This window comes from Xenopus laevis, chromosome 5L (assembly GCF_017654675.1).
Source record: "Xenopus laevis strain J_2021 chromosome 5L, Xenopus_laevis_v10.1, whole genome shotgun sequence".
NCBI classification, from domain to species: domain Eukaryota; kingdom Metazoa; phylum Chordata; class Amphibia; order Anura; family Pipidae; genus Xenopus; species Xenopus laevis.
The window spans coordinates 60,287,405-60,305,201 of NC_054379.1; the positions used below are offsets into that span (position 1 = coordinate 60,287,405).

Here is a 17,797-nt window from a genome sequence, read left to right on the forward strand (position 1 = left end):
TAAGAAGCCAATGTCTGACTGTCACCCCCTTGCCCGGCGTCTGACAGCTGGCTTGTCTGCACTCTTAGCCCGCCAGCTTTTACCATACCAGCTGGTGGACTCTGAGGCCTTCCGCAAATTTGTAGCAATTGGGACACCGCAGTGGAAGGTACCCAGCCGCAATTTTTTTTCTAAAAAGGGAATACCACACCTGTACCAACATGTGCAGAGCCAAGTTACCGCATCTCTGTCACTTAGTGTTGGGCCAAAGGTCCATATGACTACTGACGCATGGTCCTCCAAGCATGGTCAGGGCAGGTATGTCACCTACACTGCCCACTGGGTGAACTTGGTAATGGCTGGGAAGCAGGGAATGGGTAGCTCAACAACAACAGTGGAGTTGGTGTCACCGCCACGGATTGCACGCGGTTCTGCCACCACCTCTACTCCTCCATCGCTCTCTACCTCGTCTTCTTCTTCTTCTTACTCTGCTGCTGGGTCCTCCTTCTCCTCCTCCACACCTGTGCACCCCCAGCTCCCCCTAGGCTATTCGACGTGCCAGGTACGCCGTTGTCACGCTGTCTTGGGGATGACGTGCCTGGAAAGCAAAAACCATACCGGATCTGTACTCCTGTCATCTCTGCAGTCACAGGCCGATCGGTGGCTGACCCCACACCAACTGCAGATCGGAAAAGTGGTGTGTGACAATGGAAGCAATCTGTTGGCAGCGTTGAGACTAGGCAATTTAACACATGTGCCCTGCATGGCACATGTGTTAAATTTAATAGTCCAACGTTTTGTCTCCAAGTACCCAGGATTCCAGGACGTTCTCACCCAGTCCAGAAAGGTGTCGGCCCATTTCAGGCGTTCCTACACAGCCATGGCACGCCTTGCTGACATTCAGCAGCGCTACAACATGCCAGTCAGGCATTTGATTTCTGACAGCCAGACTCGCTGGAATTCAACGCTCCTTATGTTGGAACGTCTGCTGCAACAACAAAGGGCCGTCAACGAGTACCTTTTTGAACTGGGTGGTAGGACTGGATCTGCACAGCTGGGGATTTTTTTCCCCCGTTACTGGGTGCTTATGCGCGATGCCTGCAGGCTCATGCGACCTTTTGAAGAGGTGACAAATATGGTCAGTCGCACCGAAGGCACCATCAGCGACCTAATACCCTTCGCTTTATTCCTGGAGCGTGCCGTGCGACGAGTGACAGATGAGGCTGTAGACCAGCGTGACGAGGAGCTGGAAGCGCACGATTTCTGGTCGGAATCACCAGAACGAACCCAGGCACCTGCTGCAACGCAGGGAGAGGTGCCAGAAGTGGAGTCAGAGGAGGAAGGTGGCTTTGTGGAGGAGGAGGACCAACAGGAGCAGGCTTCCCAGGGGGCTAGTGGTGACCTTTTGGGGACCCCTGGTCTTGTACGTGGCTGGGGGGAGGAGACCGTGGATGATGCAGTCCTTGATAATGAGGAAGCGGAGATGGATAGCTCTGCATCCAACCTTGTGAGAATGGGGTCTTTCATGCTGTCATGCCTGTTAAAGGACCCCCGTATCAAGAGGCTTAAGGAGAAGGACCTGTACTGGGTCGCAACGCTACTAGACCCTCGGTACAAGCATAAAGTGTCAGAAATGTTACCAACATACCACAAGTCCGAAAAGATGCGGCATTTACAAACCAGCCTGCAAAACATGTTGTACAATGCTTTTAAGGGTGATGTCACTTCAGGAACTCATCAACATTCCAGGGGCAGAGGTGCCAGTAATCCTGCCACGAGCACACCTGCAAGGACAAAGCCCTTTGGCCAGTCTGTAACGTCAGACATGCAAATGTTTTTCTGTCCAAGGCAGCGCCACAACCCTTCTGGATCCACCCTCAAAGAACGCCTCGACCGGCAGGTAGCGGACTACCTGGCATTAACTGCAGATATCGACACTCTGAGGAGCGATGAACCCCTGGACTACTGGGTGCGCAGGCTTGATCTGTGGCCAGAGCTGTCACAATTTGCCATGAACCTCTTGTCTTGCCCAGCCTCAAGTGTGCTCTCAGAAAGGACCTTCAGTGCAGCAGGAGGGATTGTAACTGAGAAGAGAACTCGCCTAGGTCACAAAAGTGTCGATTACCTGACCTTTATTAAAATGAATGAGGGGTGGATCTCGGAGGGTTACTGCACGCCGGAAGACTTGTTCTGACTTCTATGCAGCTGTCCTTCTCTTCAAGCCTCATGACTCCACACACAGCTGTCCTTTAGCGTCCTCCTCCTCCCTCCGCCACCGTTACAAACTAGGGTGCAAACCCTACTGGTTTAATTTTTTCTGGCCTCTGTGCTTCAGTGGCTGCAACCAAAAAAACTGGGCAAACAATGTCTACAAGGTCAACGTATGGCAAAAAATGACTATTTTCAGCATTTATATGGCATATTTTTTCTGGCAACTGTGCTTCAGTGGCTGCGTCCAAAAAAATGCATATTTTCTGCATTTATATGGCATAATTTTTCTGGCCTCTGTGCTTCAGTGGCTGCAACCAAAAAAATGCATATTTTCAGCATTTATATGGCATAATTTTTCTGGCCTCTGTGCTTCAGTGGCTGCAACCAAAAAAATTTATATTTTCAGCATTTATATGGCATAATTTTTCTGGCAACTGTGCTTCAGTGGCTGCGACCAAAAAAAATGCATATTTTCAGCATTTATATGGCATGATTTTTCTGGCCTCTGTGCTTCAGTGGCTGCAACCAAAAAAATTTATATTTTCAGCATTTATATGGCATAATTTTTCTGGCAACTGTGCTTCAGTGGCTGCGACCAAAAAAATGCATATTTTCTGCATTTATATGGCATAATTTTTCTGGCCTCTGTGCTTCAGTGGCTGCAACCAAAAAAATTTATATTTTCAGCATTTATATGGCATAATTTTTCTGGCCTCTGTGCTTCAGTGGCTGCAACCAAAAAAATGCATATTTTCAGCATTTATATGGCATAATTTTTCTGGCAACTGTGCTTCAGTGGCTGCGACCAAAAAAATGACTATTTTCAGCATTTATATGGCATATTTTTTCTGGCCTCTGTGCTTCAGTGGCTGCGGCCAAAAAAACTGGGCAAACAATGCCTACAAGGTCAACGACGTTGACCTTGTAGGCATTGTTTGCCCAGTTTTTTTGGCCGCAGCCACTGAAGCACAGAGGCCAGAAAAAATATGCCATATAAATGCTGAAAATGGTAATTTTTTTGCCATACGTTGACTCAACGTATATGGCAAAAAATGACTATTTTCAGCATTTATATGGCATATTTTTTCTGGCAACTGTGCTTCAGTGGCTGCGACCAAAAAAACTGGGCAAACAATGCCTACAAGGTCAACGTATGGCAAAAAATGACTATTTTCAGCATTTATATGGCATATTTTTTCTGGCAACTGTGCTTCAGTGGCTGCAACCAAAAAAACTGGGCAAACAATGTCTACAAGGTCAACGTATGGCGAAAAATGACTATTTTCAGCATTTATATGGCATATTTTTTATGGCAACTGTGCTTCAGTGGCTGCGTCCAAAAAAACTGGGCAAACAATGCCTACAAGGTCAACGTATGGCAGTTGTTTAAAGAGAACAGTAGATTACTAGCCAGCAAAGCTACCTAAGCTAAAATGTCCCTCAAATCCCTGCAGACTTCTGTCCCTCCAATACAGAGCAGTATCAAGCAGATTACTAGCCAGCAAACTTACTATCATCTGTCCCTGAAATCACTAACAGCTCTCCCCCTACACTATCTCTTCCAAGCACACACAGGCAGATTTTTCAGATACATTTTTGCCCTTGATCCCCCTCTGGCATGCCACTGTCCAGGTCGTTGCACCCTTTAAACAACTTTAAAATCATTTTTCTGGCCAGAAATGTCTTTTCTAGATGTTAAAGTTCGCCTTCCCATTGAAGTCTATGGGGTTCGCGAACCGTTCGCGAACCGCTCGCGTTTTTGCGCAAGTTCGCGAATATGTTCGCAAACTTTTTTTCCGACGTTCGCTACATCCCTAATAATGACTATATATCTACCACATAAAGGCAGCCATAGTGGTTTGACGATATACTTTTTGGTATATATTTTTCTAGTTATTACATCATCTTCTAACAGAGAGTATACTGTAGAGTTCCCACAAGATGGCTCGGAGACATTCACTTATCAATGGAAACAGACCATCACATTTACGGAATGTGTTCATGATACTGCTGCTCCAACAGTCCCTGCTATACAGCAGCTGTCAGTAGACAGAGTCTTTGTACTGTACAACAGAGAGGAGAAGATTCTCCGATATGCTTCTAGCAACTCCATCGGGCCAATAACCGGTAAGTTTATGTTCTACTTGTAATGTTTTTTAATACATAGAGCTGTGTATTACTTGTAAAATATATACCTGTATACATGGTGCTTAGTGATCATGCATAATACCTTTCCCCTTTTGCTAGCTGAATCTGTCATCACTGATTGTATTTCTGTGATTGAAAGAGCAGAGAGGTCACATTCTGGCAAGCCTTCCTTCCTTCCTAACCAATCAGCATTCAAGAGGACATATTAGCTTCTATTGACAGTGTAATGCTTTATTTTTTAAAACAAGCATGATAAATAGACCCCTTATTGCATAATACTGTTTTACCATTGTGTTTACTCTGTAATTTTTGTTGGATTTTTTTTGGATTGATGTGCAGTTTACATTTAAAAACAATTTTTTCTGTAACAGACAGTCCTGTAGATACAAATCGGAACCCATGCTATATAGGCGCACATAACTGTGACACAAATGCTGTGTGCCGTCCAGCACAAGGGAACCAATACATATGTGAATGTACTTCAGGTTTCCGTGGAGATGGGAGAACATGTTATGGTAAGAATGACAATTATCTCTTTTTTAAAGTGGATTTAAATAAGTATTTGCTTACTGTGAGCTACTTCTATCTGATGTCTAATACTTTGATCTATGCCCATTGTTACTATTGCTTATTGCTTACTATATACAGGTAAGGGATCTATTATTTGCAACTTGAGAATTTCTGGATGAAGTCAGACATATGTTGAATAACAGACATTGAGATATTACAGATATGGGACCTGTTATGGATAAAGAGTATTTCCATAATGTGATCTCCATACTACTCTACTGGGATCAAGTACAAAACACTGTTTTATTATTATAAAGAAAAAGGAAATAATTTTAAAACGTTCAATTATTTAATTAAATTGAAGCCTATGGGAGATGACCTTCCCACAATTCTGAGTTTTCTGAATAATGGGTTTCCAGATAAAAAATCCCATATTTGTATTAAAGAACAGTTTGTAAGGCAAATCATTCAGTATATAGAACAATTAATTAATAACCTTTAAAACAGTATGTAATAAATGGTAGAAACCTTGTTCTCTGTGTGAATATTTTTTTTCTGCATAGTTAAGATACACTTTGAGGACACATTGTAGCATTACGACTTTGTTACTTGCACGAGTCTGCAGCTTATGAGAACTGAAATCTTACTGAAATCAGAGTTATTTTGCAAAAAAAATAAAAAATGATGCCACCTTGAAGCAGGTTATTTGCTAAATGTCATTGTTCCATTCTGTTAAAAGGGTTGTTCACCTTCAAACACTTTTTTCAGTTCAGTTGATACATAAATTGATACATTTCTTATCTTTGGTCCTGCTGTAGTGATGTGTGGGTAAACAAATTGTCGACCCGCACTCGACCCTAACCCGCCCCTCTGCACCTGCACACAACCCTAACCTGCTGCTCTGCTTCCTCTTATATACCCACTTCCGCCCCGTCTCTGACATCACATAGAGGGTGGGGCAGGCAGGCGCGCATCTATAACTATACTTACAGTAGGTCACAGGTAGGCAGGATGGGCGGCAAGAAGAGCTCTCTGGCCGAACCCGCCCGCGGCCCGAGCACACTCTGCATGTGTCGGCCCAAACCCGACCGAACTGCGGGTAAACCGGTGGGTCCCATGGGTATCAGGCCGGCCGGTGCATCACTACCCTGCTGAGCTGAATCCCCAAGTTTCATTAGAGGCAGCTGTTAGAATTGATATTCCACAGATGCTGCTGAGAAATGCATCAACTAATGGTGTAAACTATAACAGTTCAGAATCTGCACCTGGATCATTGAGCTGCCAGAAACAGGAACATTAAACATTAAACTTCAATTTTGGAAAAATGGTCAAAAATAAAACATGGAAAACAACTGAAAAAAGTTATTTCCAGTGAACACAACTGAATTAAATAGAAGTTGTTGGAAGGTGAATAACCCCTTTAGTGTAATCTATTACAAATTGCCCCAGGGGTGCTGTCTTCTAAATCCATAGGAAAGATGAATAGACAGGTTGGCTTTCCATGTAAAGATAGCAATTAGGAACCAGTTTTTGTCCTTTTGTTTAGACCAACTGCAATTATCAAATTTTCTTGATCGAGCAAGTTATCATGGTATAACAATGTCTGTTCTATTCATTCACTGGACACATTGTGATGTTAGGTGTTCCAAACCCAGAACAGACCCCTAGTCCCAATCACGGCTCATTGTTCTGCCTATAACAACCACCTTTCACTTCTGGAGGAGCCCTCTGCTACTCGGATGCTGCCAGGTGAGAGGACGTAGGAGAGAGTTCTGAAAAAGCAAGGGAACAGTATGTGCAAATAGGAATGGAGAATAGGAGCGTGGTCAAGGACAGGCCAAGTCAATACCAAATCAGGAAGTGCAGTACAAAGTCGAGAGGCAAGAGCGTAGTCAAGGTCACAGGCAGGGTACGGTACACAATTAAGCAGCAATAGACAGGATACGAGAGAATTTTTAACAAAGGACTCTATAGCCTCAATAGACCAAATAGTGGGGTCTGACCCCTTTTTAGTCAAGGCAGTAATTGGAGCTAAACTGTCTAAACTGTCAATCATAATTGGCAAACCCCAAAAATCTTTGTATTGCCTGCAACGAAAGGGGCTGTGTCCATTTTAAAATGGCCTGTACCTTGGTGGGTTCTATTTCTAGTCCTTTATGGGAAATAATTTACACAAGAAAATGTACAGAGTGAACCTCAAAAACACACTTTTCAAGCTTAAAAGAAAAGCTGGTTCTGCCTTAACCTGCGTAACACCTCCTGAACATGAATATGATGAATAGACAGATTTGGAGAAAAAAACAAAATATCATATAAGTAGACCACAACATAGCACCCCAAAAGATCACAGAAGACATAGTTTACATACTCAGGCTCTGCCATTTCCTTGCCTCTTGGGACAAGAGTCGCGGAAATGCCCTAAATCCACAGAATAAAAACATAAGCCATTTGCCCGCCTACGACCCTTCTCCTCAGAAGATAAGCCGGTTGAACCCAATTGCATGGCTTCCTCCACGGGTCTGAGGGCTGAGAGAGAAGTTACAGGAGTCAAGTCTTGGGATGTGCCAGGAGAGGCAGTCACAGCTGCTACCTCTTGACGTCTCTCCCTATGCCTCCTATCTATCTGGATAGCCAGATGCATAAGCGAGTCGAGAGAAGACTGAGTAGGAAAATTTACCAGGCTATCCCTGATAGCCACGGCCAGACCCAACCTGTACTGACTCCTTAAAGCTGTATCATTCCAGCCTGTCTCTATCGCCCAATGGTGGAATTCTGTACAATAATCCTCGAACCTCGCTTGCCTTGCCTGAGATTACGTATGGCTGCATCAGCAGAGGCGATGCGGTGCGGTAGGGATCATCGTAGATAATATCCATTGTCTTGAAGAAGGCTTCTAAAGAGAGATCTGGATCACTAGGCAAAAGGCTGAAAGCCCAAAGCTGTGGATCCCCCTGCAGTAAAGTTATTACAAAATATACTCTTAACTCCTCCATAGTGAAGGACTGTGAAGGTAAGAAGCAGAAATGGAGCTTACCGGGTTCCTGAAAAGCAAAAAATCTGCTGCGATCCCCAGAGAACCTTTCAGGGAATCCACAAAGGGGTTTCCCGCAGGAGACGGTAGCAGTCTGCTCACCTGGACTGGAGCGGACACAGGAGTGATAGGTTGCTGCTGAAATTGATCCAGCCTCGCAGATATTCATTGGAGACATTGGACTATCTGTTCTTGCTTCACCTCCTGTTCTCCTAGGCGCTAAAGGAGACTCGCCAGGATTGCCTCATTCATAGCGGGAGAGACAGCAGCTCCGGCAACGTCCATTTTCTGGCCCAACGTAATGTGATGTTAGGTGTCCCAAATCCAGAACAAACCCCTAGGTCCCAGCTCACTGTTGCTTCAACTTCTGGAGGAGCCCTCTGCTACTCGGTTGCCACCAGGTCTTAAAGTAGAGCTGTCACCCAGACACAAAAATCTGTATAATAAAAGTCCTTTTTCAAATTAAACATGAAATCCAATTTCTATTTTTTATTAAAGTATTCATAGCTGTTGTAAGCTCATTTAAAAATCTCAGCTGTCAATCAAATATTGTCTGCCACTCCTCTATGCCAGTGGCATAGAGGCGGGGCAGACAATTACTTTCACTTTCCATTCAGCACTTCCTAGATGTCACAGCTCTCCCCACATTCCCCCGTTCTCTTTACCATTTAATTGTGTAGCCAAGGCATGGGGATGGACATCGGGTCCCCCATTCTGGTGAACAAACAAGATTTTGAGATGACACAAGGCTTGCCTTAATAACAGTGTCCACAAAATGGCGGCTGCCTGCTTGCTATAATTTTGAAATCCCAGACTGAAGGAAGCAAGATTCAAATAGTGTAATTAAAGTTCATTTTGCTTGACTAATGTGATAAAATAGGATTTATAATTTTTTTGGGTGACGGGTCCCCTTTAAAGTGAGAGGACCTAGGATAGAGTTCTGGGCGAGCAAGGGACGGAGAATAGGAGCGTGGTCAAGGACAGGTCGAGTTGATACCAAATCAGGAAGTGTAGTACAAATTCGAGAGGAAGGAGCGTAGTCAGGGTCACAGGCTGGGTTGATACACAATTCAGTATCAATATACAGGATCCTAGAGAATGGTCAAAGTACAGGAAAGAGTCAGGACGGGCAGCAGACAAGGCTTAGTCAGGGTCAGGCAGGGTCAAGAACTCTAAGAAACACTAAGAAATCGCACCCAGGAACTATATGAATAGAGCTACGCTGGCCAATGAGTTACTGGGCATGGGTCCTTTAAATATTTAAATTTGGGCCGATGCAGACAAAGTGCATTAGATGCAGACAGCACTCTATACAGAGGGAGTGCATATCGGCGTGCAAGAGGAGGCCGAGTGTGGCAGGCATCCTCGCTAGACCACCAGGTACTTTCTTTGCACACATACTTTCAAACAACTTAATTGAATAATACAATAGGCTAGTTATGACATCAGCACTGGAATTGAGCAAATGCAATTTATGTATGTATTCAGAAGTTCTTTAAATTGTTATTGAATAAGTTGTTAATTATGTTTAAAATTCTAATTTTAAACATACAGTAAGCTTTCATTTGAGAGATTGTGTTGACAATCTTGCTGTCATACAAATCAATAGCCCAAACAGAAAGAGAGCAATCTAGATATCAATATCAATAGCTTAAACAGAAAGAAAGGAACCTAGATATCAATAGCCTAAACAGAAAGAGATGAACCTATATATAAATATCAATAGCCTATACAGAAAGTGAGGAACCTAGATTATGAAGCACAATACATATTTAGAACATAATCTGGAACATACAGTATCTGTTCCATCTAAGCTTATTTCTAAGGAAAAAAAGAAAAAGGTTAGAGCAAAAAAGTCACAATCTTATTAAGTCTGGCTTTCATTGTCTGATACAGTACTATAGTGTTTTGATCTCCCATATCCAGATGCAGAAAGAGCTAGTATATCCACAACATCAGTGTAATGGTAAACTCTTCATTATTAGCATATTTTAAGATTATTAGTATTTAAGAATTAAATGTCACACAGAGATGTTTTTTCACATTCTGTGGTGCCTACTGGAAAAGCCAAATGATATTTAAATTATGAGCAATGTAATCCAGGTGGTTAACAATTTGAGTTGCAGATATAGGGGTAGGTCTCTTATCCTCCCATATACTGTCTTTTCATACCTTTTTTAATGTTTCACTGGCACAGAACTCGTTACAAACATATAAATGTTAAGATGTGCTCTCCCTTTTTACCTTAGAAATTGATGAATGTCAGGAACAACAAGACATATGTGGTGATAATGCAATATGTAATAACCAGCCTGGAACATTTAGATGTGAATGTAATGATGGTTACCAATTTTTGGAAGATGGAAGGACTTGTGCATGTAAGTTTCCTTTGGTATACCATTGTTTTTTTTGTATAACATACAGTCACCAAAGTTGAAATAAACTGTGGTTATTACACGTACTGTATTATATATTATCCAGAATGCTTGAAACCTGGGGGTATATTTATCAGAAAGTGGAGTTAGAGATCGCCACAGTCCTCGAGAGTGAAATTCCGCCCCTCCATATTAATTTCTATTGGATTTTAAAAGAGTATTTATCAATGGGTGAACGTGAAAGTTCATCCTTTGATAAATACGCCTTTCAAAATCCCATAGAAATACATGGAGAGTGGCGGAATTTCACTCTAGAGAACTGTAGCAATCTCTAATTTGGATCGCCATGCTTTAAGTCTATTAAAAATAATTTAAACATTAATTAAACCCAATAGGATTGGTTGTATGCCATTAAAAGGATGAGTCCCTACACTGAGTAATATTTTGGCAACAAGCCTAGTTTCTAAAGTAAAATCTAATCTTGAATAGACTTTGCTGAACTTTAAAGGTACTTTCACATCCAGTGCTTCTACTTGTAGGTAAGGATATAGTAGTGGCTGTAACAGAGCCGCTGGTAAGGACAGGTTTGTCAGTGCTGCACTCTGCACTTTGGTCATAGCACAGCCAACCAGACACCAGACACAAGTGCTTTTTAAAGGCTTTATTTAAACAAATAAACAAACATAAGTAAAAAGGAAAGAAAAAATATATTGTTCAATTAAAAGAACTAAGGAGGGTAGGCAATATTATTACACATCATAACATACAGATTGGTAAGATAAACTATATGAGTCATAACAGTAAGAATTCAGAGTTAGAGTAAGGTCACATTTACTGTTTTTGTTAAGCCATAAAATTATCTCAGTGGGGTGCAGGTGTTGTGATTTACGGTCTTTGGTACCTTATGCGTAGGCATCTTCCCATGTTAGCCAGATGTTGTCATGCTTTTGGGGAGTCTGCGAAACATCGTTCTTTAGCTCTTTTATTTTGGGGGACAATATCAACAACAATTCCCATCAGGCAGACCTCAGGAGAGACAACTTGGGGGAATCTTAGTGTGGAATATAATTCCCTCACCACTATCCTCCACTATTGTTGAATGTCTGGGCATGACCATAGCATATGGAGGAATGAGGCCATAGGTTCCTGGCATTTTGGTCATTTTACTCTGTTGTCTTGCCGGAATTTGGCTAGTCGCTCCGGTGAGTAATATAATTGATGTAAGATTTTAAACTGTATAAGTCTATCTCTGGATGAGATTAGGTAGTCATATGCTTTGGTTGTGGCTTCCTCCCAGGCCTCTGGATTAAGATTAGATATCACTGCCTTCCATTTTTCAAATTGTGGAATTGTGGAATATATACAAGAATTTGGGAAGGTACACCATCCTAGCTACTCCTTTAGCAGGTTCACTTTACCCCACATTGTCAGGGGAAGTTTCGAGCAAGCAGGAAGTACTGTTTTAAGAGAGCAGGTAATTGGCTGCAGGTTATCTATATTGTACTGGGTCACGTCTCGCTGTATTTTTATGCCTAGATATTTAAATTGATGTACCCATTTAAGTGGGGAGGGGGGAAAGTTCGGAGGGTAGACATTGTCATCAATAGGGAAAATGCTAGATTTATCCCAGTTGATGTGTAGTCCAGAAAACCCTCCAAATCTGTCAATGAGCTGTAGGGCACTCTCCCTATCTTGAGGTTGGATAGGGGACACCCCTGCCTTGCCCCCCTACTAATAGTGAAGGCCGGTGAGCAAGTGTTATTTACTCTCACTAGTGCCTGTGGGGCTTGGTACAGGAGTTTGGCCCATTTGATAAAGTTTTCTCCCAGGCCAAATCTGTGCAGCACTTCCCATAGGTAGGGCCATTCAATTGAGTCAAAGGCCTTAGCGGCATCCAAAGATAATACCACTCATGAGCCTCGATTTGAGTGATGTGCATAGATATTGGTATATAACCTGCGAATATTTATATTTGTGGACCTGCCTGGCATGAAGACTAATTGATCAGGATGGACAATGTCAGTGATTTATATTTCGCAAATATTTTTGCATCTGTGTTTAGGAGCGAAATGGGACGGTAGGAACTACATAAAGTTGGGTCTTTCTCTTTTTTGTGAATAACCACTATCATTGCTGAGTTAAAGGAGTCTGGGAGTTACCCATGTTCCATGGGATAAAAGAAAATGTCTTGTAAATATTTTGCTAAAATCTCTACTTCTTGTTTATACCAGTGATGGAAGTCCAACTAGTCCCGGTGTCTAATTGGCGGGTAGGGAGGCTATGGCATCAAGTATCTCGGCTTTAGTAATCGGAGCGTTGAGTTGCTGTTGCAGCTGGGGTGGGGGAGTTGGTATATCTATATCATCTAGATACGATTTAAGCTGGTCTGGTGTATATGTGACCCGTGTTGTGTATAGTGAGGCATAGTATTGAGAGAATGTGGTAGCTATTTGCCTGGGGCATGTGGTGTCTCATGTACCTTGATTAATTGTGGCTATACACGTTTGTGGGTTTTGCATTTTAGAGAGGTGAGCTAAGGTCTTCCCTTTCTTTTCCCCCTTATCAAAGGTTCTCTGCATGGCATAAAGAAACCTTTTCCTAGTGGTTTCGACTTGTGCTTTATCAAACTTAGTTCATTTTGGGAGGTATTGTATCAGGGTTACCTGTGGGAGTAGGTCAGCAGACGCTTATGCTAGATCTATTCTAGTAAGTGTATTGTAGGTGGTGGATTGACAGGAGACATCTGTGAGGCCCATGGCTGTTGCCAATTGCGAGAGCTTGTTGTGGACTTGGGTATTATGAGTCAGCCTGTCTAAATTGGGATCCATGAGTGCATTAAAGTCACCCATAAGGCACATTGGGCAGCTGGGAATCCAGATATTACTCTCATTATCTGTTCTAGTGGAGGGGTTTGAAGGGTGGTGGTATATATACACTTGCTAAGGTTAGCAGCTGGTTAGCTATTGCACAGGAGATAACTACAAATCTGCCTAGCTGGTCTGAGCGTAGGTCAAGTAGCTAAAACGGGAGTTGTTTCCTGACAAGGATGGAGGCATCTCTGGCATATGTGGAAAATGTGGCATGGTAAGAGTGAGCTACCCAAGTTTTCTTTAGAGCCAGTATGCGCTGGCCCTCCAAGTGGGTTTCCTGCAATAGGAGAACATGAGGCTTCATCTTTTTAACATAGTCGAAGACTAAAGAATGTTTGACTTTAAAGTTTAGACCCCTCACGTTCCATGAGACACGCACCAGAGATTCGTTCTTAAAATCCGCTGGCATTTGCAGTTTGTGGTTGTAGTGGTATGGCAGTTAATGTACAGCAGGTGACCGTGGTCTGTTCTTGGTCTAAGAGTAGCAGTGCCAATCTATTGCAGTACATTATAAATGTGATAAATTGCATATAAGTATGATCAATAAGGTAACATTTCCCTTTTTTAACCCCGCCAGCTAAACATCCCCCCCTTTCCTCCCTGCCCAGCCCCCAAACCTGGGTGGGCCTATTCCCAAAACCGTTACGTAACATGAGGAGTGTTGTTGTGGTGGCCTAGGCAATACTCCTCAACACTTAGCCATAGTGCACATTATTAACACTTATAATCAGGGAATGAATGCAATAATAAACTTTCAAACCATGAGTAGGCTGCTATGTGCAGCGGCTTCCCATACATCAATATTGGTGTCCGGTACAACTCCATAGTGGGTACAGTTCCAATGGGTAAATACCTTGTTCAGTTATCTTGCCCACATTGTTATGGTATTGTCTCTGGGGAGGCTTACTGGTTGTTTATACGCACAGTTCAAGTGTAATGGAGGTATCTGCTGAGAGCCCTCCGGGGTTTACAGTCCACAGATGAACAAAATGGTATGTTACAAAGAGTTCTTGAGGAGAAATAGTCATTCCTGTGGGGAGAGGGGGTTGGTTAGACAGGGAGCATTCATATAGTGCACTTATTCATGTACATGTAATCAGCACTTTAAACTCTTCTAGCTGTGTAGTTGTTGCTGTACGGCTCTCCATTATAGCATCAAGCAGTTCTGAAGAAGATGATTCTTTCGGGTCTGAGTCCAGGGGGGGAGAAGCTGGTGATGATGGTGGGGAGTTACTGTCAGAGTCCTGTGACGGGCCCTGTGATGCTGTTCATGCAAAGCATTCCTGCTTTGTTGCCGCATCAGAGTGCATCCCCATATCTGTGTTCCGCAGGGGAGTGGGCGTCACCGTAAAACATTTTATCTATGAAGAGGTAGTTAGTGGGCAGAGCTATGCGCAGGATGATTGATGGGATCGCCACCTGTAGCAGTTTTAGATTGCCATATGGAGCAGTTCAATAAATGTGCACACCCATAAAGGGTATTTCATATTTTCAATAGTAAGTAGTTACATAAGTTCAGAATATTGGCCAGAGATGCTGCTGTTTAGTTGCAGTGAATGAGTGCTCTCAGGTACAACTGTATGTGGCCCCCTTGCCGTCAGACCACTGAATATTCCCAGGCAGCTGGTTTGACTGCAGGTGCTTGGCTCAAGGAGATACACGAAACCTTAATTGGGGTAAAGGCTTGGTGTATGATGGGGTGTATTGATGATGTATGGTGTAAAGTTAATGCAGTGCAGAATGTAGGTTTACACAAGCACAACATACTTTGATAAAAAAAAGTTCTGCTGGGATTGAGCACTGCAATGGTTAAAGGGTACCCGTCACCCAAAAAAAACATTCCAAATCCTATTTTATCACATTAGTCAAGCAAAATGAACTTTAATTACACTATATAAATTATTTGAATTTTGTTTCCTTCAGTCTGGGAATTCATAATTATATCAAGCAGGAAGCAGCCATTTTGTGGACAGTTTTATTAAGGCAAGCCTTGTATCATCTCAGAATCTTGTTTGTGCACCAGAATGGGGGACCTGATGTCCATTTCCTTGCCCTGGCTACACAATTAAATGGTAAAGAGAATGGGGGAATGTGTGGAGAGCAGTGACATCTAGGAAGTGCTGAATGGAAAGTGAAAGTAATTGTCTGTCCCCCCTCTATGCCACTGGCATAGAGGAGGGGCAGACAATATGTGATTGACAGCTGAGATTTTTAAATGAGCTTACAACAGCTATGAATGCTTTAATAAAAAATAGAAATCGGATTTAATGTTTAATTTGAAAAGGACTTTTATTATACAGATTTTTGTGTCTGGATGACAGGTCCACTTTAATCCTCAAACCCATTCTGTCCCCTTACCCCCAGGAATTTACTTTGGCTGTTGGCTAATTCTCAATTCTTCTCAGCTCAGATTACTAAACACACCCTTCAGTCTAACAACCAATGAAGAGATAGCATTGCTGGTTCCCATAGAAACTCTAGCTGTCTGATCCTATTTTTTCTCCTAACCATCTCTCCTGAGCTTAGCTTAAAGTGGACCTGTCATCCAGACACAAAAATCTGTATAATAAAAGTCCTTTTCAAATTAAACATGAAATCCAATTTCTATTTTTTATTAAAGCATTCATAGCTGTTGTAAGCTCATTTAAAAAATCTCAGCTGTCAATCAAATATTGTCTGCCCCTCCTCTATGCCAGTGGCATAGAGGGGGGGCAGACAATTACTTTCACTTTCAATTCAGCACTTCCTAGATGTCACTGCTCTCCACACATTCCCCCGTTCTCTTTACCATTTAATTGTGTAGCCAGGGCAAGGAAATGGAAATCAGGTCCCCCATTCTGGTGCACAAACAAGATTCTGAGATGATACAAGGCTTGCCTTAATAAAACTGTCCACAAAATGGCTGCTTCCTGCTTGTTATAATTTTGAATTCCCAGACTGAAGGAAACAAAATTCAAATAATTTATATAGTGTAATTAAAGTTCATTTTGCTTGACTAATGTGATAAAATAGGATTTGGAATATTTTGTTTGAGTGACAGGTCCCCTTTAAGGGGATGCAGCAGCCATACTGTTAACCTTTTAACAACCAGATTGGCAGGTATCTAAAGATTTCAAAGAGCTGTTCAATGACTAATTTGTTTGGGGGGGTTTACATGTCGTTTAAAGCATACCCTTAAATCCATAGGCCTCCTCCTTCCTTGTGGATAGTGCAGCAACCCTCAACACATGATTAAACACCTTAGGGGCCCCTAAAAACAATTTATATATGCTAAAAAACCCTACCAGGCTCACATCCCACAAGTAAAGTAGGGCAGGCAGAGTATGGTGCACACAAGGAGCATATGGCAGGCAGAGTATGGCACACAGGGAGCATAGGGCAGGCAGAGTATGGTGCACACACAGGGAGCATAGAGCAAGCAGAGTATGGCACACAAAAGCTGCCAGTTGAACAGCACTGCTTTAACCCAAGAACAAATCTAAAAATTCTCTTGCACTTTAGAGGATGTTTTACATTTTTATAACAATTTTTTTCAGTGCACTCTTCCTCCCTTTTCTAAAGGAGAACTTTACCTTTAAATTAACATTTAGTTATAGAAGCACGTTTTCTATGGATTGATTTAATTGGTTTGTATTTTCTATTTTTATGTGTTTTCAAATGACTATGATTTATACTTCTTTCCAGCATGGAAAGCAAAATACTATACCCAATACCCAATGCTATTTATACTACCTGCTGCCTGATAACTATAGTAATTGTATACCAAGCAATCAAAAACATTATAAATTTCAAGCATGAGTATTGCAGAACAATCAACATAGATATTCAAAAAACAGAAAAGTTTACCACATTTACAAAACCAAAGGATTATAGGTTTGGGGAGAAAGCAGTTCTTCCAACTATCATTATGAATGTGTCTTTAGTTGAAGCAAGTTTGGCAAGACAGTAGTGTAGGATATATGGAAAGAAAATTCTTTGGATGGTCAGATAGGTGGGGGGAGGTGGAGGCTTCATGCATTCAGAGGTTTCCTAATCCTTATCCTGCACTGTAGTGACCCTTATATACTGCTCTTAACAGTACCAAAAATAGAAGTTCAGTGCTTCTGTCTGTATAGAAAAATAAAGCAGGATTCTAGAAATGATAAATGTAAAGGTAAATCACAATGTGAATAGAAAAATAAAACTATGCCATAGTTGGCTTTATTAGAAAATATAACTTAAAACCATAATTTATTTTTTCAGCTGTGGAGCGCACTATAAACCATTGCTTAACTGGAACACACAACTGTGACATTGCAGAACGTGCTCATTGTATATACACTGGAGGTTCTTCATACATATGTGCTTGTTTGTCTGGATATTCTGGAGATGGGCGTGTATGTGAAGGTAAATGTTGGAGCTCTTACAGCTCTTTAAAAAGTCAAGATTTCAAAAGCTTACATAACTATTACAGTTAGGCACAAACATACATAAATAAACCATTAAAGTTTCTTATATCATTTTATTTCATTGGAACAGGGTAATATGAATCACACCAAAAAACGGCTCTATCAAACAGTAAAACAGTTGCTGACTAGGAGTCAGAGAAAGAGTCAATGGCCCGGGCATGTAAATGTAATTGGATGCCCTGGAACCAAATTAAAGCAGCTAGTGAAAACCATGGCTCACCCGAT

General features: G+C 42.0%; 1 protein-coding gene across 6 annotated transcripts in view; it reads left to right on the forward strand.

The window, feature by feature from the left end:
* The window catches only part of nid1.L (nidogen 1 L homeolog), a 250,909-nt gene that overhangs the window by 149,082 nt on the left and 84,030 nt on the right, over positions 1 to 17,797 (forward strand). For 2 of the 6 annotated variants that reach the window (XM_041562803.1, XM_018263140.2), the window contains 4 exons: positions 4,084 to 4,317; positions 4,710 to 4,853; positions 10,129 to 10,257; positions 17,367 to 17,510. In XM_041562803.1, the coding sequence (XP_041418737.1) occupies positions 4,084 to 4,317; positions 4,710 to 4,853; positions 10,129 to 10,257; positions 17,367 to 17,510 (651 nt within the window). The remainder of the gene's footprint in view (positions 1 to 4,083; positions 4,318 to 4,709; positions 4,854 to 10,128; positions 10,258 to 17,366; positions 17,511 to 17,797) is intronic. The other 4 variants (XM_041562804.1, XM_018263141.2, XM_018263142.2 and 1 more) reach the window with 4 other exon arrangements.